We start from the raw sequence: 26,794 nt of genomic DNA on the forward strand, positions 1-26,794 counted from the left end.
AGGTTCACTTCCAATATGCTAACCCTCCTTCAGGAATACACAAGGCAGAAGAATAAACCACAAAACTTAATCCTATATTCTCAGTAGCAACTGACTTGAAACTCAACCCAAAAGCTTATGCAGAATAACTATACCCGCTTCAGGTTTCCTGTGGTATGCAAGTGTCACACTCAAATCCAGATGCTACTCGTGAAGTTTGAAATATAAACTGTAAATACATTTCAATAAATTAACTACTGGGAGTCCTCATATCATGTAAGTGCTGACATCAGATACCTTCTTCAATAGTAATGAAGATTTCGGAAGAATATTTCCAATTGTTAACTCATTCTACTATGTTTATAAATTAATGAGTTCAACATAACTTCATTGGTCGGAGCACTGAGTATAAAACTCAGGAAGTCATGTTACAGTTTTATATACATAAAAAAATTTGGTTTGGCCAAATTTAGAATACATGTGTAGTTCTGGTCACCGCGTTATAGGAACGATGTGGAGGCTTTGGAGAGGATGCAGAAGAGGTTTACCGTTTGTTGCCTGGAATAGAGGGGATTAGTTATAATGGGAGGTTAGATAGACTGATTGTTTTCCCTGGAGTGGAAGCTGAGAGGTAACCAGAAATGACTATATATTCATGCATAGGATAGACAGTCAGAATCTTTTCTTCTCAGGATGGAAATGTCAAATACGAGATAGTGCTTAAGTTGAGCGAGAAAATTTAAAAGTAGATTTAAAAGGCAATTTTTTTATATATATGAACACAACAGAATGTGGCAGGTGTCAGGAAAACGCACTTCCAGGAGAGCAGTAGAAGATACAATAGCAAACTTTTAAGAAGCACTAAGACAGATGCATGACTTTGTGCGGGCAAATGGTATTAGTTTAGATTATCATTACTGTTGGCATGAACATTGTAGGCCAAAGGGCCTTTTCCTGTGCTGTATTGTTCTATGTCCTATAATATTATTTTACATTGCTAAGGCATTCTCATCAAGAAAATACCGATGCAGGTTAGCCTTCTAATCAGGGAAGGGGGGGAGAAAAAAAACCAAACAGGTTACTTGAATAGAGATATTTTTTGAAGACACACTCATTTCCTGGATGTTAGTATGTGGTACAGTTCAGCTGAATGAAATCAAGCTTACTCTGGACTTCATTCCCAAATTTTACTGCATCAAGAAACACCATAGCAAGCTGATAACCTCAAAGTAAACAGATGGTTGCTATTTGGTGAATTAGAAGTTCCACTTGAAACAAGATTTCCACTTTTAATAATGAAGCAAAAAATGCACAGGCAGCATTAATTATGAATTACAAAAATGCTTGGTGCATAGCATAAAGTTGTCTCCTCAACAATGAAAGCTTCACATTTCATTCTCCAGTCAAAAGTGAAAGCAATCTGACCTTCCAACAGCATCACTTTGAAGCTGAACCACATCCCTGTTCTTCATTAATTAATACCCCATTAAGCATTTAACAGTTCAGAAACAGAGAAGTGAATAAACTACACCTACAAGGCAAAGAGGGGTCAAATGCATCCATTTTTGCCTCTTATATTTTCATTACATTAGCCTACTACCTACATGACTAACCTGCTCCACGACTATATGGAGCTGTGTTAGGGGTGGGGGGGGTGGGGGGGGGGGGGGTCAGAAAAATGGAGAAGTAATTTTCAATTAATAAACATGAAGGACACAAAAAGAAAAAATAAAACACTGTAAATGCAACACAAGGAAGTATCAGAGATAACTTGGAATTTGGCATTGACTATGGACATAATAAAATTTGTACTACACCAATTTTCAACACAGATATGCGCAGCTAACTGCTCAAATAAGAATTAGAGCAACATCCTTTGGGTTTCCTTTAAAATGGTAGACCCAACTTGAACCATCAGCAAGCATCTCAACAGTACAAGACACTTCCCTCAGTGAAACACTAATTGAGAGAAACCTGGAATCAAAGATCTAGGAGTAGCAATTGTAGAAGTCCTTGAATTTAATACAACTAGGAATAGAATGCATTGCTCACATCTTGTGTTATATCAACACACCATGTAGAAACTCCAAATCACAGTGGGCTATGCATCTGAATAACATTTCAGTGACAAAGCAATCATCCAATTAATCTCATCATAAATGTATTAACATCCTTAAGTATTGTTTCATCTCATGAGTGCAGATAATGACTTGCATTTCTGTCTTTCACCTTTTGTGTTGGCATGATTCTAGATTCAGGCAAACAAACATTTGTAATGTCAACTGGTATGTTCCAGTAAAGGGTTATCAGAAGACCCAAGGTAACTTTCTATGCTGTAATATATTGGAAAAAATTTAAATGTAGTTTCTTGAGGCAAGAATGAACTGTTGCTTCAACTGCACCTGGACCAATTGTTACCCACGAACCAGATATGTATTCATCTTTATAATCCATCTTCTCAAGGGGTTAGGTTGCTACAGGAAGTACACATCTTCTGTTAACAAAGAAAAAGCTGTTTCCTGATGCAAAGGTGCACCAATTTAAAAAAGAATTAGATTTTATCTTTGTTTTTGAGAACTAAAATTTTTCCTGAACTTTGATTTCTGAATGTTTGCAAGTTACCTGGAAAGTAAAGTGGAAGCAACCATGGATAACAGATTCCAGCACCAATAGTGAATCATGCCCAAAGTACACAACAAGAATGAACACTCAGCTTGTGTGGAAAATGAGAAAAAAGAACCCTGCTTTAAAATTTGCCTGTAACCCACAGTGATTGTGAAATTCAGTTTTGCAACGTTAAATTTACATTGCCCGATAAATTTCATCTGAAGTTAGTGTACCCTTGTCCAAAAGGAACTGGAGAAAGAATATTCAAAATGCTTTTTAGATATTACTTCCCAAACCATAGCTGTTGCATGATATATTATTGGTACTGTATGTCCAACACAAATAATTGGAAGTGCCACATTTTATTGCCAAATCAGAAAAGGTCATACTGAAGCTGTATTTAAAAAAAATACTCAGCTGGTCACACATTTTTTCTAGTAATCCATCAATTTCAAAATGGGGCAAAGGAGAAAGTCAGGATCATACGTACAGCACGGAAACAGGCCCTTTGGCCCAACCCGCCCATGCTGAGCAAGTTGCCTAATTGAGCTAGGCCCATTTGCCCGTGTTTGGCCCATATCCCTCTAAACCTTTCCTATCCATGTACCCATCTTGTCTTTAACCTATCTTAATTGTACCCCCAGCTACTATGACCTCTGGCAGCTCATCCCATATATGTACCAAAAGGCTGCCTCTCAGATCCCTTTTAAATCTTTCCCCTCTTACTTTAAATGTAGCCGCTCCAACATCTTGTACAGCTCTAACATGAAGGCCCAACTCCTGTTCTCAGTATTCTGACTGATGAAGTTCAGCACGCCAAACACCTTCTCCGCCATCCTGTCTACCTGTGTCGCCAATTATAATTGTACATGCTTCTACATCTTCCTCTGGCAGTTCCTTCCATATAACCACCACCCTGTGCATAAAAAGTTGTCCCTCACATCTCTTTTAAATCTTTCTCCTCTCAGCTTAAATCTATATCTTTTAGTTTTAAGCTCCCCTACTCTGGGGAAAAAGATACGATCATAAAATAATCACCACAAGGAATGATAAAATCAAAGGAGAAAATACTTTTTTCCAGCACATGCTCCACCCTCCGCTCCTGCACTAAGAATTAGTTTTTCCCAATCTTTCTCATCTCCATAACTTTCACTCATCCATCCACTCCCTATTGTCCTGATTGTTCCCTTCATCCTCCTCTGCTTGGCTCACTTTGCCACTGCCTTCGAAGTGTGCTCAACTCTAAGCCCATACTTGGCTCTGACTCACCAGGAGCAATACCATGGAAGATCAAGTAATGAATTTAATTTATTTTTCTTCTAGAAGCATTTGGCTAAGACCAAGAGGTAAAGAACAAAAGAAAAAGATGAGGAATAGAGTGCAGCCAGCCTCATTTGATGAACCTTGGTTCATTTACACTGCAAATTTGGATTAACCAACAGAATCACAGCTGCAAAAAAAAACTTCATTTTCTTCCAAATGACTCACAGTCCAAGAATTAAAAATAAGACTCCGAATAATAATGATAATACATTTCATAATATTATTCAATTTAATTCTATTTTGTTTGATTCTAGCCAGAATTAACTGGGGAAAAATATATCTGACTTTACATATTAACAATTGTGGAAAAACATACAGGCAATAAAGACTTCATTAATTTTGTTTCATTCCACAGTTTTGTACCTTCAGCAGTAGAGGATATTTACAGATTCTTTGTATTGGAGTGAGCAAATAACCTTCCAGCGGAATATCAGTGGTCTTCATTCCTCCCAATACCATGCAATTCTAAATGAAATAAAGATTGTTAGGACTAGTACATTTTCTATTTAAAACAAACACCTTTGAATGACATATTCAGAAAGCGGCATCACAGGTACACAGGATGGTGAAGGCAGTGTATGGCATGCTGGCCTTCATCAGTCAGGGCACTGAGCATAGGGGTTGGGATGTTATGTTGCAGTTGTACACGACATTGGCGAGACCTTGAGCTTTAGTTACCCTAATAGGAAAGGCATCATTTAGCTGGAAAGAGCGCAAAGAAGATTCACAAGAATGTTGCCAGGACTCAAAGGTCTGAGTTACAGGGAGAGGTTGGGGAGGCTTGAACTTTATTGCTTGGAACATAGGAGACTGAGGGGTGACCTTATTGAGGTGTATAAAATCACGATGATCATAGATAGGGTGAATGCATAGTCTTTTTCCAAGGGAAAGGGAATCAAAAAATAGAGGGCACAGGTTTAAGATGAGAGGGGAAAGATTTAAAAGGGAGCAAAGGGGCAACTTCTTCACACAGAGGGGTGGTGCATCTATGGAACGAGCTGCCAGAGGAAGTGGTTGAGGCAGGTACAATAACAACATTTCAAAGACAGTTGGATATGTACATGGATATAAAAAGGTTGATCTTAGAGATAGGAAGGATTATGTCCAAAAGATGAGCTACTTGGAATTTTTAAATATTTGAACTTTTCACAAACAAGACTATAGAAAAGAACCAAGTGTTATTTACATCCAAATTCATGAAGATTGGTTTAAATGAAGATGGTGTAATCAAACTCCTTCAAGGAAATGAAGTAGTCTCTTGCATACAAATAGTATGGTTATGAAGATCTTTATTTGCTTCTAATAGGTGACAATATTCAAAAGTTATTACCAATCAAATGCTGGCCTTTGACATAAAAGTGAAGAACTATCAAAATTTTGAAATATTTGATGCCTTTCACCAAGCTCTCAGAAAACTGGAGTAAAATAATGCTAGTAATTTCATTTTTACTGGCTAATTTAGTTTATCTGCTCAATTACATTTATAGGAAGGGCATAAGAACCAAAACCAGGTCTTAGTTATCACATGTTGCAAATCTATTTCAACAAACACACACACACACATCTTAATTCTCGTGTGATGACCCAAGCTTACCAAAAGCATAGCCCGCACTTCAGGTATTTTGTTCAATTCCATTAAAAGTCTCAAAGCCTTTTCGTGGTTGCTACAATATTCTTGATAGACACAAAATCGATCTTTCTGCAACACAAAGATAACACTAGTGTTACAAAGATAATAAACATACATAAATTCTGCATTGTGTTACTGTCAGCTTTGGTTGAAGTGTATTTGGCAGAAGAGAGATACGAGGGAATGTATGGAAGCAATTATTTAACAAGAAAAGCCAATGGGCAGTTGGAGAGACCACTGATCAAGGTTACAGCGTGTTATAAATTGGACAAGGATAAAGATTTTATTCAACGAGCCCTTCTCATTATCGTGAGAACATCAACAGTAACTAGTCTGCACAATAAAATATTTCACTTGGCAAAAATAACGAGAGATTTCAACAGTGAGTTATGATCATCTTGTCTGTTTTCTTGGAGAAACTGATGGAATTGTATGAGAACTAGGGAAAAAATTTTTCCAGGATTTCGTTGAAAGAGGAGGGAATTAATTAGACAGGATTTCAGAGTTGACACAAGGCCAATATTGTCAATGCCCTCATCCTGTGAGGTACAACTCATCAACCCAAATTAAAATTGTATTTAGTAGTACATACTCAGATCTGTACATCAGCCATGATGACAGTTTCTTTATAAAACTGTGACTTTGGAAAAACTAGTGACATAGAGAAGGTAACACAGTAATACAACATAAAACAGCTCCAATACTTCAGAGAATTACAACGTTAATGATTTGCTGCACCTTAATGAAATGCCATAATATGGAGGTCAATTATCCCACATCACTTCTCCTGGACAGAATGAACCCAACCATGGAATATTATTTGATCAAGACCTGGAAATTAATTTACCATAGCTTCCATCTAGCTGTTGAAAACACATGGCACATAAAGATCGAGTGAAACAGGAAGGAAAAAAAATAATCATGTGAAGTGCAGCACTGTTGCTTTTGAAGACAACTGTCATGACCAAGTGCATTTTTTTATACAATCATGTCAACAAAAAATCTTCAGATTTCAGCAATACCTTTAAGTCCAATCCACATTTGGCAGCTGATAAAATAAACATGAACTTCTTATCCAAACCAATTTGACTCCATTTTAAACTACTCACGTTGAAGTTAAATTAAATTGAAGGAAAATTTGTTTATATTGCTTGTGGTTCTGCAGTCCAAAAAGTATTTACTCTCCTGTGAATTACTCAAGTGCACCCAGAAAATGGAGATCATATTTGACTCCTATATTTCAAACAAGATTTAGTGGGTGCCAAGTCCCTGGAATTTCTTTATGTGTTACAGTTATGGAGTCAAAATCTATTAGGTTTTCCACTGGAGAGATTCAAAGTACAACAGAAGGAATAAGTCTGTACAAGCAAGACTTACAGTGGAACTTCATCCTAAATTACACAAAAGATCTGTCAATAGTCAAGGTAATCTGATATTTAAAAGGCATAACTTCAAAGCACATGTCCATCTGTGAATTGGTCAAAAAATCAGTTTCGTGATTCTGTGAATTCATGGCAAGATTTGAACTGATGGAATACATTCTTCCCTCCAAACAAAATACTAACTAAACAAATATGATCAAAGTTGCTGAGAAAGAAAAGGCCTTCCATGCGCAATAAAGCAATATTAAAACCTTGCTTAATTTATAATTGGCTGAATTAGCCAATTCTTGGAGGCAAAAAAATTATCTTCGCCTACTGAGCTGCCCTAGCTTTTGATCCCGTATTAGTCGTACTTCAGTGCTTTCAAAAATCACAAATCTAAATCCTTGCCTCCCTAGCCAAGGGAAATATGATTTAATGAAAAACAAACTTTGCAAACCAAATCCACAATGTATTTTGTAATTCTAATTTCTTATTTAATTCCAGAAAAATGAACCAGACATATCAATAGCTCAGAGGATACAAGTACTTTCTTTAACATCACAATTCATATTTTAATATCCTTTCTCTTTTCAACTTCTTTATTAAACCTTAGCAGCTTCACATTGAGAAATCAACTGCCATAGTCAATTATACTTGGTAAAGCTGCTAAAATGAATTTATATCTGCATGAGGAAAGGTGCTGAACACAGGGAAGAAAAATAAATCTGTCAGTTCTTAGTCTAGGATTAAACCCAATTTATTACTATGAGAGTAAGTAAGTATTTCTACCAATTCAGTTTTTCATTATCAACACTATTACAAGTAGTTCATATATTTTCACCTTGCACTGGGAATGGGGGGTTGATTAGTTATTAATCATTGGCAAGCAAGTCACAAAGTAATAAGATGCATAATATTTCAAGCAATTTAAAATGGGGCAAGGCTGGGAACCAAGCATTGATACAGATAACTAATGCAATATATAAACCAATGTCCGTTCCTCACATTCATAGTTCAGATTAATTTAAAAAGTATTTGCTTTGCAACTCCTTTCCTCAGGATACCTAATCATACTTCCAACTTCGCTATCTAAGTCTTAATACTTCACGTCCAAAAACAAGTGGACAGACCCATCAGCAATCAACCTAACAGTAATCAAGTCTAACTTGTATTACTTACATTAAGGTTAAAAAGGTAAGAGATGTCTCAGCAACAATAAAAGTAGATAAGTCGTCAGTGCTTGATGAGATGTATCCTCGGCTGCTACAGGAGGGAAGGGAGAAAATTGCTGGAGGCCGATTTAAATAGATATTTAGATCGTTACTGGCCAGAACTGAGGTGCCACATGTGGAAGACAGCAAATATGGTTCCTTATTCAAGAAAAGCAAGGATGGATAATCTGTATAATTATAAGTCACTGAATGCAGGGAAATGGTAGGGAAATTACTGGAAAAAATTCTGAAGGACAGGATTAATCAACACTTGGAAAGGCAGGGATCGATCAGGAATCATTAGCATAGGCTCGTTGGTGGAAAAATCCTCTTTGACTCAAGTAACTTGGGTTTTTTTTTTGAACAGCTAACAAAAGATATTGATGAGGGGAATATGGTTGATGTGCTTTATATGGATTTAGGCAAAAGTCACAGATGAAAGGCTGGTCCAAAAGGTTAGAGCCCATCAAATCCAAGGAAAATTGGATCCAAAATTGGCTTGATAATAGGAGAAAGATGGCAATGGTGGAAGGTTGATTTTGTCATTGGAAACCTGTGACCAGCAGTGTACCACAGGGAACCATTAAAGCACCTTTTCAGTTTGTGATATACATGAATGAGTTTGACGTAAATGTAGGAAGTATGATTAGCATGTTTGTAGATGTCTAAAATTGATCGTGGTGTTGCTAGTGATACTTTTCCTGTAGCCTAAGGCTACAGGACCATATCAAGCACCTCTGAACTTGGGCAGGGCAGCAGCAGATGGAACTTCAACTAATAAGTGCAAGATGATTTTTTTTTGGGGGGGGGGGGGGGGTCGTCAAATAAGGGTAGGACATGTATCGTGAATGATGGGTCTTAGTGTCAAATCCAAAGATCAGAACAGATGGACTTAGTGGTAAAGAAAGCACATGGGATGCTTGCCTTCATTAGCTGGGGCAAAGAACATAACAACAGAGAGGTTTTGATACAACTTTATAAAACATTGGTTAGGCCACAGCAGGAATATTGCCACCACACCGTAGGAAGGAAACAATTGTGTGGTAGAGATTCACCAGGATGTTGCTTGGGATGGAATGTTTTATTTATGAGGAGAGGAGCAGAGCAAGCCAAGGTTTGAACTGACAGAGGTATGCAAAATTATGAGAGCGTGGATGGGGGAGGTAATAAGAAACATTTTCCAATGGCAAAGGAGTCTAAGAAAAGAGTGCAAGCTTAAGGTGAAAGGAAGAGGCTTAAATGAGATCCAAGGAAGAATTTTTTCACCCAGAGGGTGGTTGCAATCTGGAATGCACTGCCCGAGAAGGTGATGGAAGCAAAAGCTCTCACAATATTTAAGCATCATCTGGATAAGCATTGGAATTGCCAAAGCATAGTAGACTACTGACTGATAAATGGGATTAATACAAATAGTTATTACGTCAGCCTGGACATGGTGGGCCAAAGGACTTTTTCTGTGCTCAGTGGCTCTATCATTATTTGTTCATTTCATGGATCAAAAGAACTAACACAAATTGCAGGTACAAAGTTATTTTCCAAGAGTCCAACTCCTCAACAAATGTTTTCAATGCAATCTGTAGAATAAAGTAACCATGTTTTTCCAATGTGTCAAGTTAAAATAATCCCTTGGTCGGATACTCTGACATATCTGGAGGACAGCATCAGATGAGCTACTGGGAAGACAGTTAATTGCTATGTAATACATTTCACGTCAGGGATAAATGAACAAAATGTCTTAGGGTCTTCTGTCCTCACTCCCACTCAAGCTTTTATTTTCATGTCTGAATAAAGACAGTATTCTACTCAACGTGAACGCAGTACCCAATAACTAACCATTACCTCAATTGATCAAAGCAAAGCACGAGAATCATGATCAAACTAACTGCTTATGGGAAAGCACTGTTGGTTCATAGCCTCTGGGTCACAAGGACCACAGATTCTTGTCCCACTCTGAAAGTCAGAGAACAAATATGCCAATAATTCAATCCAATTGGGAGGAAGAGATCCATTCCTGGAGGCTCAATCTTTGAGATAAAATGTTAAACAAAGCCACCATCTGCCTTTTCAGATGACTTCACAAAAGATCCCCAAAGTCAACTTGAAAAGCAATTGTTCTTTCTTGTTATCTATCCCACCTATGGTCCAACCACCAACACTTAACTTATTGCTTAGTGCAACTTTTACTGCTGACTTGACAAAAGTGACAGCATTTCAGAAGCAATTCACGAGCTGCAGGTTAGTCTTTTGTAACATCAGAACACACTCAAGCATTTTACAGTTGAAGTTACACATGGAAAATGCACAAGGTCCCACAAAAAAAAAAATGAACAAATCATCAATTTGATGGTTCTAAGGGTTACAGATAGGCTGGAGTTCATGGAGAACACTAACTTTTGTTTCGACACTGCTATGGGACCCTTAACAGTCACCTGAATGGGCCTCTATTGTAATGGATGCAAGTTGCCATTTTCCCTTTAGGGATGGCATAATGTCACAAAATTAGTGACTGGAGCCTTGTTTCAAACCACTGAGGTGAATGTTGATTAGATAGCACGGTTCTGTAGGGTTGCTGGTGGCTGGCTAGGAAGGAGTCTTCAAAGCTATATGGGAAAGTACAAGTCTAATCAGTTCAAAATTTACCAAGGAGAAACAACTTTTCTCTTCAACAGTTGTGCTTGTCAATGTGAATTTCAACATCTCAGATTTTCAAGATGTTACAAAAACATTCATATGCTGAAATGGCAGAGAACTTTCTGGTTTCACTAACCAAAGAACAGCATTTGCAGATCCCCGAAGTCTAAATTCAGAGCAGAAAAAAAAAAGCTGTCACATCTATAGGACTGAAGTCAAATTAAAAGAAAAATGAAATATCAACAAACTCTACTCACAAACTGAAGGAAGGTATTTCCAAGTTCGTGTTGAGGTTGTGGTTCTGGTTGTAAACGGCACTCAAGAGCTTCAAGGAACATCATGTGGACATCAAGTATCTCTTCAATATTAGAAAACAAAATCTGAAAAGAAGAGCAGAACCACAGCCAGAAAATAAATCTTCACGTTAAGCTATCAATCTGCTTTCAGGTGCATTCAGGAGGACACAAATTCATGAACAAAACATTAAAGTACAGAGAAGCGTACAATAATCCACCCCACTTGCTAGATTTGAAAGCCATTGGGAACAGCTGTAAAAGCTGGGAAGAACCCTCATCACACTGAACAATGAAGAATCTACAACCACAACTTGGATCTGCTCCAAAAAGGTACAAAATTCTTTGATTTTAAACCAAATCTTAATCACTCATTTTCATTGGGAATGTGCTCCTGATTTTACAGATAAATCAGAATTAAACTTATTTGTGATTATTATTGCCCCATTTCATGGTAATAGGAATAGACAGAATTGTAACATTGCACTGAAGTGGAGCTCATGAGAACAGTTGCTGAACATAATCAAGATCATTACTTCAAACCATTCTGGCAATTGCTTCAGGAAAGTTGACACCTCTCTATAAAGGAGGAAAGAGGGAAAGAAAAGGACAAGCACGGTAAGAATAATTGGCAATTACCTTAGTTGAACACTGAAGAAAAATAACAAGACATTTATTATGTACCAAATAGAGATGGTGCCAGGGTTACCTTAGCATTCAGTTCCTGAAAACAACCTGCAAACTGAATTTTCTTTAAGTGGAAATGAGCGATTTCCCCCACAATCGTGATATGAGGTCTTAAGCCTAGACAGCCCTTGGAGATTGATTAGCAAAGAGTACACTGGGGAAGGTCTGCACAGGTGATAGGAGCTGTTACCAGCAAGTGAACTCTGACCAATGTTTGTCTGAGTGCAACTTGGGTGGAGTGATGGGGTGGGGAAGAACCTGACCTCTAATCAATAAGAAAAAACTTGTATGTGAATGAGAAGTGGTTCAGGGTTCGTAACATTCATGAAGCAGAGTTGAAAGAGAGCATTGGCTTTTTCCATGGGCGATCTCTGAATAGTTCCCTGGAGAAAAGGTTCAAGTACTATACCTGATAGCAGAGTCTGGGAGAATTTGCGTAAAGTCGTATTTTCACAAGTCAGATCTATAACCCAGTGACCCCCCCCCCCCCCGTATTGGGATCTGTAGGTATGCTTGTTCTGCCACAGAATAAGATTATGGCAAAAATGGTTGTAATTCTAATGTTGCATCCCTGCCTACACCAGGGAACCTTTCACCCTCTTACTTATCAAGATATAGAGCCGTGCTAACTATTCAGAGCACATCCACGTGTTGGAGTCAGCCTGGGCTGTGACTGGGGTCAGAACAACACACCCAGCATCAATACATGCAAATAGCAAGCCCAAGACTGCTATCATCCCAGTGAAGGCAGGCCAAGGAATAAACTCACTCATTCCAGCATTAGCCTTAGTTTTTTTTACCCAAGCAGACCTCCAGCACTTATTGTTAACTTAAAAACGTCATTAGACAAAGGGGGAAACAAAGTGAAAACAGCTGCCTAAATGTCTTTAAAAATACACCAGGTTTGAAATGTAATATAAAGGTATTCAACAACCACTCAATGTGCACTATTGTTAATTATTCCAGAATAAGTCCAACAGGGCAATAAATATTTAATATTAAAACTTATCCATATTGAAGTCATACCTTGAGATCTTCATCAGTGATCTGTTTTTCTGACTTTCCTCCATCATTCTGATGATTTCTATGTAGGAATGACTAGACACAAGGAAAAAAGGACATTATATTTGTGCAGTGTAGATACATGGAAATTTACATCAGCACACAAAATACTCACAAGATGGTTCAAAAAAATACCTTGCACTTCATATTTTTTTTAAAATCACCAAATTTGTTATCAGCAAGGATCAGCATTCAAGGAAAAAAACAGGAAATGCAATGTTTAAAGCTGAAATGTTTTCAGTGACAGCTTTCAAATTTAATCCTGCCCAGGAGGTGATGATACTAATCAGTTAAAGAAGAGCTTGTTGACTGAAATTCTGTTCATATAGTTTAATTGTGATTTCAATTCATGAATTTCAATACCAGAAAAGAATGCAGATTTTGCCCATTAATAACAGGCATGATCTTCACAAGGTGAAAAAAAACATACAAAGCAGCACCAACCACCATGCATCGGCTTCCACCAACTTCAAAAGCCTTCCATTCCAAGAACAGGGAGGCACTATTTGATGACATACAAGCCATTACCCTAATCAACAGGTTCACTATGGAACCGTTACATGCAGATAGCGGGCGGCCAAAACTTTGGTCACCATAGCCACAGATAAATTTGCCCACATAACCAACATACACTGAATTAATTCCTGGGATAAAAGAGTCCTTTTATGAAGCAGAAAGCACCTATACTTGAGTTTAGAAGAATGAGGGGAGACACCTTTAATATATTCTCAGTGATCCTACTAGAATTTATAATTATTAACAGTGGCTATTTCCTCAGATTCAACAGTACAAATTGAGGGGATGGTGCCTCAAAATAATAGTTGCAATGTATGACTCACGGGAAGAAATTCCTTCATGTTCAAGGCTGTGAACTTTAGGAGTTCGCAACCTCAGGTTGCTCAGAGAGCACATGCAAGACAGAAATATCCACAGGCAGCAAGACAATCAAGGGACGGGGAGGGGAAAACAAAAATAAAAATAAGTTAGCAAAGTGAATCAGAGGACGAGTACAGTGACACAATTCATCTGAAGTGGGCCACCACCTTTGTTTTGCTCTTATTTCTTATATTCTTAATTTGGCAATTGGTAATTACAGAACCAAATGCACATGAAATTTAAGATTAACCTACCAAACTCATTAGAGACCATGAAACAAGCACAAGTGTTTATTCATTGTACTGTCTCCATACTGTTTCACAGCAGACACCAATCACTTGGACAGAATGCAGCTTAAATTAACAAGTAAATAAATTGAATTTTAATTTATGTTTTGTTTAAAGCTCAAACTTCTCTAAGACTTGATTTGGCAAAGTTTGGTTGTGGTCAGCTGTGTACTTATAGACCGGGATGCAAATTGGAGGCAAATACAAGTACATAGAAACTGCTTAGAAGGCCTGACAGAATACATGCAGGGATTTTGTCCTCCCTGGCTGCATTACCTGGAGCCTTTCTGCCCCAAAACAATTAAGTAAATTTGTAAATTTAAAGTAATTTACTTTAAACTTAATTTTACTTCACTTTCTATAGTTGCTACTGATAGCAACTGTACTTGTAACAGTTGCTGGGAGCAACACCGATTTGTACTTTCCACAATGTAAGCTAAACTATAAAAAGGTTTATCTTCTTCAATCATATTTTTAAAAAGTGCTGACAATCACAATGCATAGGATTAAAAGATTTGAAAACCAAAGAAATGGACTGAAGTTGAGGTACTAAGGCTATAAGAGCTTGGCGATGCTGTTATACGGCTTCATTCTTGTGCAACTTCCAGCAAGGTCAGCAAAATCCACCATAGTCATCGACAAGAGACGAGGTCTCAGGAAGGCGACATCCATCACCAGGGACCCCTCACCATCCTGGCCATACCCCCTTCTCAATGATGCCATAAAGCACGAGGTACAGGAGCCTGAGGACCCACACCTCAAGGTTCAACGAAGGCTTCTTCCCCACTGCCATCAAGTTCTTGAACAGACCTGAAAAAAAAAACCCTAACACTACCTCAGACTATATTTCTTTATCTCTCTCTCAACCTGCACTAGTGTCATTATGTTTATTTTTGTGCACTAAGTATAATATGTTAAGTTTATGTTAACATGGGTTTCTATGTACTGTGTACATACAATGTACTGTGCTGCTGCTGCTTCAAAAAGCTAACTTCCATGGCATTTATAGCCTGTGTACGTATGCCTACGACAATAAACTTGAATCTCATCAGACACCGATGAAAAGATTGGACACAAATTCCATTGCCAATTTTCCACGTTTATAAAGACTTTCCCTTGCAGGGGTTACTTGGCAACCACCATCTACAAGCTTCAGGTAGAATCCAAGGCTTTTAGAAGGTGGCCGATATATAAAAAAAGAATTAATATCCATTACAGTTAAGCTATTTTTCAGAACAGTTCAAAAAGGAAACAGAAATACACCCCAAGTAGCTGGTGTGCACAGTTTTTTCACTTCGGAAGTGCAAAGTACATGTAGTGTACCTCTTCAGACTTGAGGAAAGGTTACAAACAAAGCACTATTTTGTTAGTTTTTCCATATATGTTAAATGAGCAATTGTACATCAAGTACTTTTTGGAACATCTGGTGGCAATACCTGAAATGCCATCAGTTCAAAGCAGACTTCCAAGGTCAAATACTCATTGATTCCATTAAAAGGACTCAACTCCATAATGGTCCCAACTCTGTTTTTGGGTCATCCAATATTATATTTAGGATTTTGAGACCCTAAGTGGTTCAGGAAGCTCAAAAGGAATCACATTTCTTCAGTTGTCAAAATCATTTCTTTCAGATTGCTGCACTTAAGTTAAAGAACAATTTTTAGTTTAAGACTCCTCAATTTCTTTGAGCACCAATTTGCTTTCTACTTTCCAATTGCAACATTGGCAAATCTCACCAGTGTTTTGAGAAGCATGCTTTGGGGTTTAAAAATGTCAATTTAAATTTCAAAAGTTTCGCCTAAAATAACTTAGATTTAAAAACAGCTTCATAATTACCAAGTAAAAACATGACCTTCATTGCATTTAATCTCTAGATCACATACTCCAGTCTGAGTCTTGGCTGTGGTTTCAGCCGCGCCCGTCTAACTAAAAGACCAAACACCAAAGCAAACAGAATGGCTCTTGTAACCACTGAGACAGTATTACCCAGCCCCTCATTGTTCGTGTTTTTCTGCAATCCAACTTCAAACTCCAATCAGACCATGACAGTTTGTTGAAAGCAATTGAGTTTATTTGCAATTCAGCAAAATCTCTTAAATTTCATGTACATTGAACTGAGTCTCACTTGCGGAAAAAATAGTCACCTTATTATTTCAACATCTTTGTACCTGCAGGCATCGATATCATTTATTAATTCAACTCTTGTCCACAATATGCCAATAACAAACCTCTCATAGAACGATACAGCACAGCAACAGGCCCCTTAGCCCACGATGTCTGCACAGAACACAATGCTGAATTAAACTAAATCTCTTCTGCCTGTATACAATCCATATCCCCACAGATTCCTATGTCTACCTAACAGCCTCTTAAACACTACAATCATATCTGCTTCCACTGCTACCTTGGCAGCCCACTCCAAGCACCTAGCACTCCCTATGAGGAAAAAAAACTTGCCCCACACATTTCCTTTAAACTTTCTCCCTCTCACCTGAAATGCATGCCCTCTTGTACTTGACATTTCTACCCTGGGGAAAAAGATTCTGACTGTCTACCCTATATATGCCTCTCAATTTTATAAATCTGTCCTAACTTGAGCAAAGAAGATGGACAGTTCTCTAGCCTTAAGTTAAACATGTTGTGGGCCAAGGAATAAAAGCAAGCTGTACCTGGAATCTCTGTTCAGTTGAACAGAAATGAACACGATTTTTTGCGATGATTTTACTCAAATGGCATCTTTAGTTTAAGTTACATTTTATTTTTGATATGGAATCTTAATTCGAAACAGAATACGTTCCACATATTTTGTTCACAAAAAAAAGTGAGAGCGTTGCTACCTGACAGAAGGGAATAAAGTATATGAGTGAATTATCCTGTAGAGAGATGGGCAACACTGCCAATATACATGTCAGATAATATATACATGAACAAATAGTAGTACATATTCACATGGCAGGAGTTAGGTGGCAAACATTTATTTCTGAAGAGTAACATCTAATTTGAGCAGCATTTTAACCAGTCAATACCAGGTCAGAGTGCCAGGGAAGGACTCATCAACTTTTTCCCTACTCGTACAGCCAAGATGTAACATCCAACCCCATGGAGTCTTATATTTCTGTTCAAGAATACACTATATGCACAAAGTAAACTATTATACAATGCAGGATATAGCCTTGTCTTGATTCACTGTACCAAGTGTATTACTAAATTCACAAACATACTGATATGTCAACATGGCATCAATTTTGCATTCCCAACATTCCATTGGCTTGAGACACTATTGCACAGATCCCAATCCCTCAGAGTTTGGTGGCAAGAGGTCCTATACTGTGGTCATTCCCCATAAGCAGGTGCAGCAGATGCACCAAGCTTCAACATGTCCCTCAGCATGCCAGTCAGTGCTTTGTTGAAGACAACTTGCACTGAAAGACTAGCAAGTTTTGGGTATACCAAAGTGCACCTTTCAGAATTGATGTTAGTCTCAGTGTGCATCCAAGGAATAGCCAATAGAGAACATGCATCCTATGTTAAGCAGCTCCCACCACCTCAGCTGATTGTTCTGGGTGGTGACTTCAAGTGCATCAACAATGCTGCTTGACATTTTGGTGAATGTTCCAAACATTCACAGATCTGTCAGCATGGAGCTCATGGTCATCTGTCCACTGCCTCCTGCTGACCGACCGTCACCTACAGAAGGACCAGAATGTTCGACAAGTACACGGTGGTTGAATGTGAACATGCCAACTCCAGAAAAGTACAAAGAGCTTAAAAGGGATTACACAGGTTGCTTTTCCCATACACTGGAGGGAAGTGATAAAGGTGAATATAGAGGTTCCTCATCATTAAAGTGTTCAAAAGCAAGACAGATTCAAAGAGAAATATGAACTCGTGCCCATCCATCACAATTAACAGTTGATTACCACTTTTGTTCCTGAAGTAGCAACTCATGGTAAAGGCAGGAAAGATGTGCTGACGTTGGAGAGGCTTCAGAGGAGATTTACGAGGATGATTCCAGGAATGAAAGGGCTTGCGTATGAGGAGCGTTTGTCGGCTCTTGGACTGTACTCACTGGAGTACAGAAGAATGAGAGGGGACCTCATAGGGACATTTAAAATGTTGATAGGAAAAGGACAGAGTAGATGTGGCTAGGCTGTTTCCCTTGGTGGGTGAGTCCAGGACCAGAGGGCATAATCTGAGAATTAGGAGGGTACAGTTTCAAAACAGAGATGAGGAGAAATTTCTTTAGCCAGAGGGTGGTGAATTTGTGGAACTCCTTGCCACGTACAGCAATGGAGGCCAGATCAGTGGGGGCGTTCAAGGAGGAGATAGATAGGATATCTAAATAGTCAGGGTATCAAGGGATATGGGGATAAGGCCGGAAATTGGGATTAGAATAGGTTTTTTTTGTTTCCCCCCTCCATTCCCCATTTCTCATTTCTTTTTCCCTTTTCCTTGGAGCAGACTCGATAGGACAAATGGCCTGCTTCTGCTCCCTTGTCTTGTGATCTTGTGAAAAAAAGATATTCTGAACAAACAAAAAAAAAGGGACCCAATAGTGGAAAAAAAACACCAAAACAAATTCACTCAATCATTTCAGCTCTCGCTGTCACGTCCGTATTCCAATGTAAAGCTAAGCACATTTTTAACACAATCAAGATGCATTGCATTATACCTAACCACCATTGCCTTCTCAGGATTTTAATTTACCAATGTCTTTCTTTGATGAACTTGGGAATCATTGGAATTTCCACATCTATTTGTGCATTATTTACAATGATGAAAGAGCAAATTAACATTACAAAAAGGGATTACATGTTCTTCATTTTGAAAAGATGCAGGAACATGACATTTGAAAACACAGGAGAGTTCTCAATGTACACATTATGATTGACCAGTCTTGCTGTCAATTAAGGACTTCCATTACTCTTTCCACAGAGAAAAGCAAGAGAACAATGATCCATATCCAACCCAACTGTCAACGACAACTTCGAGGATGTATCAAACAAAGCTCTGAATGTAATTCTGAGCTGATCCAGTTAGTATCACAAAACTTGGCTCCAATGTCAAACCAGGACTACTTTAATTCTAAACTAAATCACTAAGGACATCTCCGATGTTACACATGAACTTCATGTGTTTATTTTATCCAATAAAGACAGAAGAGCCAGATTTCCAGAACCAAAATATTAAGGGTAATACCCAAAGTATGTTTCTGTTAAGCGATCACAAATGACCTTGTGATTCCAAGACATTAAACGGCAAAGGCCATGAACTAGGTGAATTACATCACCATGCAGCTGAAAATGTCAACTTCAGTCACTTAATTCCCTTGCCAACTTTATATGTTACAATTATCCTTCAATTTACTGGCCAAGTACAATTTATAGTTTGTACATAAGCTGCTGAATTATGTAAACACAGCTTTTTAGTGAGAATTTCAACCTGTTCTGACCATCAATTTGGCAAATTCTTGGTTCTAAACATCAAAGACAAGTGAAGTGGCCCCTCAAGTACCCAAAATCTGTTCAGAGAATAAATCAGTCCAAGAGTTCAGGACACTCAGGGCGTAATCTGGGAACATCAGTACATATTGCTTCAATGGATAGAGCTTAATTGGATAATCAAGATCAAGGTTTAAAAGTGATCAATCATTGCTAGTCCAAACTTTGCGAGATAAGGTAAATGCTTCAACCTGATTGATCATCCTGCATGAACAATAATGAACTCAAAAGAAAATGTCAAAGTTCTGTTGGTAACTGCAAACCAGTGAGCATGTTGAGATTACTCAAAGACCACCTCAACCATCAGAGACTTACATGAGAATAGATTTACATGAGAATAAACTTACTGCCAGCAGGGACAAGGGCCCACGTGGCCAGTGTTCACAGTAGAAGTTGTCCATGTGTTATGAAAACCCTACTTAGATACCCCAACATACAAATGATCTCCCACAATATTAAATTCAAAAGTCCAACATATGTATACATGTTCGTTCCCATGAATGGCAGAACTAGTTCCTTCTCTCTCTCCACTTTTAGCAATTCTTCTTTCTTATCAGCCTTGTGCTCTTTTGATACCATTCATTACAATACAATGGAGGTATGGTTACCATACTGCGTGATTCTTGTGTATTTTTTGACCTATGGACAAAATTGACCTATGGACGTCAGTAAAACCAAAACTCATTTGTTATCTGGGGATGACCTGTTACATACAAGCTTAAGCATACTTTTAAGAACTTAGTGCAGCATGTGGCATGAATTGATACACAGTTGCACAAGACATTAGCACTTTAGTGAGAGAGTTACTCCCACTCTGATAAATGCAATGTTGTTAATAACACAACATATACATCTTATTTTATATGGAACTCAAAGAATTGAGAAGTTCTTAAATGAAAATGCCACACATGAAGAATTGAAACAAAATTAGAATACAAAAGTACTGGGGGTTAGTTACTGGCTTCACTTGAGAAATGGTTGACAAACTGAAAATAGTAGAAATAAACAAGCAATTTCTGGTTTGGGACTCTATGACGAATGGGATGCCACAGGGATCAGTGTTGGGGCCCAAACTGTTCACAATGCACATCAATGATTTGAATTCAGTGACCAAGTTTGCTGCTGATAGAAATCCACATGGACTGCGAGAAGGATACAGAGAGACTTCAGTAGGATATCGACAGGTTAAGTGCATGGATGAGGATGTGATGAAATATAAACGTGAAAAATGTGAGATAGAAGTGTAAAACCAAGTAGTTTTTAAACGGCAAGAGATTGAAAGATGTTGTCTTTCAAAGGGACATGGGTATATTTGAACATGAATCACTTAACATTAACATGCAACTAAAGAATAAAATTTTGAAGACAAACGGTATATTGGCCTTGATTGCATGAGGAATTGAGTACAAGAATTGAAACTCCCTGCACTAATTACAGTGTCCTGGTGATACCACACCTGAAATATTAAAGAAGTCTAGTCTACCTAACCAAGAAAAGATATACTGATGATAGAGGGAATACAGCAAACCATCGGTGGATGATTCCTGGAATAAGGGCTGTCCCAATGAGCCAATTGGCTTGGCATGTTCTTCCGCTGAGAAGAATGAGAACCTTCTCATTGAAACACAAGAAATGGGGCTTGACATGAAAGATGCTGGATAATGTTTCCTCTGGCTGGAGTCCTCTATAAGCAGCGGTCAGTGTCTCAAAATAAGGGGTAAAAATTAAGAAACAAGGAAAAATGGCTTCACCCAGAGAGCAGTGAATTTTGGGAATTTCCTACCCAAGAACTTGGGAGGTTCAGTCGCTGAATATATTCGTTACAGCTCAATACATTTTTGGATATCAAACAAATCAATGGGCACAGGTTTAATGTATCAGATGTCATTTAAGTAAAAGACCCGCCACGATCGTAGTGGATAGCAGAGTTACAGGGAGAACATGCAAACTCTGCACAGAAAGAGGCGGCATGGTAGCGATGCAGTTAGCGTAATGCTATTACACTGCCAGTGATTGGGATTCAGTTCCCACCACTGTCAGGAGTTTGTACATTCTCCCCGTGACTGCATGGGTTTCCTCCAGGTACTATGGTTTCCTCCCACATTCTAAAGATGTACAGGTTAGTAGGTTGACATGAGTGTAAAAGGGCCGGAAGGGCCTGTTACCGTGCTGTATAAATAAGGTTTCTTTTAAATAGAAGAGATTTGACATTTCTTCTCAACTTTGGAGTTTGGTGAAGTCCTCACACAGCCAAAAGTGATCACTGAAGAATTCAGCAATACCCATGTCGTTAAGGTGGTGGCAGAAATTTAACTTAAAAATCAGGTTCCATTAGTTTCTTAACATTATTATCAGGTGCATAGGAATCAAGGTGGTACACAGGCAATTTGAATGAGAAGGAGAATAAGGAAGCCTCACTCACAACCACCCGGCATGGGATGTTCAAAATATATGACGCAATAATATTGAAACAGAGAAATGGAGAAGTGGTCAATTACATCAAAAGCCACAGTGACATCAAGGGAACAGATTTATGAAGATCACAAAATATCACAAACCACTGATCATCCTGTTAACTGAGGAATTGAAATCATTGGACTTGAGTTTGAATTTTGCAGTAGATTGGTCCCTTAATGCTGCTAAATTCTCGCTTTTCTTCCAGATTATCCCCTGGTTCCTTCTCACGTATTCAATGCTTTTTTTTTCCTGTAGACAATTAGATGTTGCAAGGACCAGCACATACTGTCAGGGTGGGAGAATGCAGATCCAATTGATTTTGGTTCTTAATCAGAACAAGACTTCTTAGCAGATTTTTAAACTGGGAAGATCCATCAGCTGCCTCCAGGAGGTCAATAAACAAAAAAATTATCTTAGATGTTCATTGAAATGACAGCATATGCTTGTAAACAGTTTGAGCATTGGCAGTTTTAGGGCATATCTGTACTGTACTTTAAGCCATTAATATTTTGACAAGACAAAATATGGGCTGAGATTCAAGCAATAATTCTACTTCAATGGAAATTGCTTTTATGAAATTATCTATAATTTGTTACATTTAAATGCAAATACACTGAAATACAAATACACTGAAGGATGAATGATCTTGAACGATGAATTTATCCTCCTCTAGAAGACAGTGTTTGTGGGAGTTATTTATGTTGGAGATAACATTTGTTGCATAATTTCCTATTTATACAAATTGTTTATTGCGCTTTTTTATTCCCAAAAAGTGTAGTATACGCCAAACTAATTTCTACCAATTCTTTCAGATCTTCACAGCATGGGTTATGGTTGCTTTAAGTGTATTTATTTTTCTTGGTTTGGAATTTGTTTAGTAAGCTACTTGAGATCAAATCGATTGACTGATACTCATCTTTTTCCATTTCCTAGAGGTGAAATGTGGAAGGGCGAAGTGATCCAATTCAGGAATGAAAACTGGAAAACCAGGAGTAAAATTATTGTGTTTGGGTCCACCTCAGTCAGTTTCTGTGAATGCATTTGGATAGCTGTGGAAAAAATCAATTGCCTATTGAATTGAAATCAAAGAAACAAGTTTAATTTTATAGTCACTCACTCCCTCGACATGCTGCAACATTATTCTTGCCACCCTCCCCAAATATTTCATAATGAGCAGCCTAAACTACAGATGAAGGGCCTCAACGTGAAATGTTGATTGTCCATTTCCCTTCATAGATGCTGCCTGACCCACTGAGTCCCTCCAGCTTCCTTTGTGTTGCTCCAGATTCCAGCATCTAGTCCCTTGTGTCTCCATTGTAAAAATGGCGTTGTTATGACCAGAAAACTGCAAATGATCACATTAGTGGAAGGCTTGAGAGGTGTCATGGATCTAAGTGGGAAAAGACTTCACCAGGTGTGAAAGAGTCAATCAAGTGCATCTTTGGTCTCCTACATTGTACCAATGAAGCTTCAAAGAACAGCATCTCATATTCTGACTTGCCACATTACAGTCCTCAGGACTTAATAATTTCAATAGCACACCTTTCTCATTAGTATCAGAGCTAACCTATTTTGAAGAAAGGTAATTCACCTGCAACATCAACACTGTTTCTTTCTCCATAGAGGCTACCTGACCTGCCAAATGATCACAACATTTGCCTTTTTTTTTCCCCCCAGATTTACAACTGCTGCAGTTGTTTCTTTTTGATTGATCTTTTTAAGATTCATATCCCTCTTTGCAATTCACCTTAACCCTCCCAGCAGAATTGGCTTTATATAACACCCTTGTGCCTAAGTGACTACATTTCTTTTCACACACAGTGATCTGCCCTGCCCAATGTACTACAAAATGCAACTTCAAGTCAAATGATTTTAAGGCAGTGTGTTTGGGTAGAACACTGGGGAAAAAAAAAATCACTATGATGTACTCCTGTTAACCAGATGAAGTCCATCCCAGTGAGTTCCTATTTAATGAACAAAACTGTAAACAAAACAATTATGTAATCTTGAAAATGATATGGCTTTTTTTTTTAAAAACAGCTAATAAAAAACTGGCTCTTAAAGAGAAAAACAGCTTAAGTTCTAGATAAACTCCTACTTATGACAGCATTAGACCAGAAAGCCAAATGCAGCAAAACAAGTGTTTTCATCTCCTGATTCACCATACCAATATAAACATGTGGTTAGCAGGGATTTTGTACTAATTTCCCCTTGAGCACATGAAATCATTTCCATGGCAGAAACTAATGTGAATTTCTCTGGCAACATCTAGCAATCTCCAGCTTTTATTGAGTACCTCATCTGACAGTGCAAAAGGAATCTTGCTGTGTACTACCTCTGCTTTTGGCATACCATTGCGTACTTCAATTCAGATTTTTTTTAAGTTCTCAACCCCATTCAATAACTTAATTTATCCAATTTCCACCCTATTTTTCAACCAACTTTAACAGGAGGAAACTGATTCTGATGAATCAGAAATCATAGAAGTAGTTGTGAAGTACTTGCAATCATTTGGAGGAGGATCATCTTGGTGATGCAGAAAAACAAGGATCAGAACAAGCCTGATAATTAACTAACAAAGTCTGAGATATAACTTATTAAAACAGACATAGGTGTTCAAAGGCACTGAAATTCTACCACATCCTGTTTGCTCACATTTATTCAACTCTGAGGAAAACAGTTTGAACATTTCACAGCAGCATCTGACATCAAATTGGTAATGCAACTCAAAGCTCATCACAAAACCTGCTATTGGGAATTGGAGGCAGAACTCATACCAACAAAACCTTCAGTATCAAAACATCAGAGCCAAAGGATGTGGGCGAGGTACTAAACAAATATTTCACATTGGTATTCACCAAAGAGAAGGACAGAGGATAGCAAGATCAGGGCATGTTGATATCAAGGTGGTAGTGGTCTTGGGACTCTTGAAGAACATTCAAGTGGCTAAGTTCTAAGGCCTGATAGGATCTATCCCAGGTTATTGAAAGAAGGGAAGAGATTGTTGAAGCCTCAACTGAGATCTTTGTATCCTCTTTAACGCATGCAAGCGCGCACAGGACTGGAGGATGATCAACGTTGTTCTTTGTTTGAGGACGACAATAGGGACAAACAAAGAAATTATAGGCCAGTGAGCCTTACATCAGTGGCAGGGAAATTATTGGTGAAGATACTTAGGAATTATCTACTCGCATTTGGAAAAGCACGGACTTATTGAGGATAATGAATATGGCTTTGTGCAGGTGGAGTAATTACGTTTTTTGAGGAGACGACAAAGATGGTAGCTAAGATTAGGGCAGTGGATGTTGCATGCATGGACTTCAGTAAAGCTTTAAACAAAGTCCCTCATAGTTGGCTGATCCAGAAGATTAAGGGCACAAGGGAGACAATGGATTGGGTTCAAAATTGGCTTGGCCATTGAAGACAGAGGGTAGTGGTGGAGGTGTGCTATTCTGACTGGAGGTCTGTGACCAGTGGTGCTCCACAGGTATCTGTGCTGGGACCTCTGTTGTTTGTATATTTGGACAAAAATGTAGGTGGACTGATTACTAAGTTTGCAGATAGCACAGAAATTGGCAGATTTGTGGATAGTGAACAAGACTGACAGAGGATTCAGCAGGAATATAGACCAGCTGGCAATGAGCAGAGAAGTGGCAGGTAGAGTTAGAGGATGACAAGTGCAAGGTGTTGCACTTTGGGAGATCAAATGTATGAGGAAATTACACAGTAAGTGGCAGGACCCTTAAGAGCACTAACATACAGAGGAATCCTGGGATGCAAGTCCATAGTTCCCTGAAACAAACAACTCAGGTAGATATGGTAATAAAGGCAGCATACTTCCCTTCATCGGTCAGGGTGTTGAGAATAAGAGCCAGAAAGTCTCATGTATAAAAGGTGTACAAGCTTGAATGAGGCCACATTTGAAGTATTGGGTACAATTCTGCTTGCTGCATTACAGGAAGGATGTGGACATTTTGGAGAGGCTGCAGAAGAGATTCACCAGGATGTTGCCTGGATTATATCAGACCTTTAAAAGGAGAGGTTAAACTGATTTGGACTTTTTCTCTGAAGCAGCAGGGACTGAGGGGCAACCTGATAGAAGTATATCAAAGAATGAGAGACATAGATAGGGTGGGATAATCAGAGTCTTCTGTTTCCCAGAGTGGAAACGTCAAATATGCCAATACTACATAGTTTTATGGTGTGGGGGAGAGCTTAAAGGAGATTTACAAAGCTAGCTTTTATTTTCTATGCAGAGAGAGTGCTTGGTGCCTGGAACTCGCTGCCAGGGGAAATGGAGGAGACAGGTGTGATAGCGCTGTAAAAGTGAAATTTACACAGGCACATGAACAGGCAGGGAATGGAGAGATGGGAACCGCGTGCAGGCAGATAGAATTAGTTTAGGCTGGCAAAGTGGTAAGCACAGACATCGTGGGCTCAAGGGCCTGCTCCTCTGCTGTACTGTTCTATGTTCATTGACTGCAGAACAGGTAGAATTATTGACGTGTCATGTTCAAACTGCTAATGATGATTCAAAATTAACAACATCTTCACTGCAATACTGAAAAAGCAAACAAATCTCATACCACTTGAGAGATGGCACCAGTGTTCAGTTGATTCATCGTTGCACCCTACACCTTTGAAGAGCTTGGAAAGGTCAAGGTCTTTACCAGACTTAAGTACTGACATAGTTAGTTTAAAGCATGTTTTGGAGGATATCAAATCAAGATCCAGCTAAGTGTAAAACAATGCTATTTGAAGAGGAGCAAAGAGATTCACCAGCATCTACGTCAGCACAGACCAACACCAAAAATAAATCAGATTTGTCATCCATCTCTCTAATACTTTGAAATATCACCTCGTCTTCTGTGTCTGCATTTCAAAAT

General features: G+C 38.4%; 1 protein-coding gene across 1 annotated transcript in view; it reads right to left on the minus strand.

Moving 5' to 3' along the window:
• The window catches only part of prex1 (phosphatidylinositol-3,4,5-trisphosphate-dependent Rac exchange factor 1), a 167,461-nt gene that overhangs the window by 105,849 nt on the left and 34,818 nt on the right, over window positions 1-26,794 (minus strand). The window contains 4 exon segments of the mRNA XM_052031374.1: window positions 4,273-4,374; window positions 5,504-5,608; window positions 11,003-11,125; window positions 12,752-12,823. Of these exon segments, the coding sequence (XP_051887334.1) occupies window positions 4,273-4,374; window positions 5,504-5,608; window positions 11,003-11,125; window positions 12,752-12,823 (402 nt within the window).

Source organism: Pristis pectinata, chromosome 16 (genome assembly GCF_009764475.1).
Source record: "Pristis pectinata isolate sPriPec2 chromosome 16, sPriPec2.1.pri, whole genome shotgun sequence".
Lineage (NCBI taxonomy): Eukaryota > Metazoa > Chordata > Chondrichthyes > Rhinopristiformes > Pristidae > Pristis > Pristis pectinata.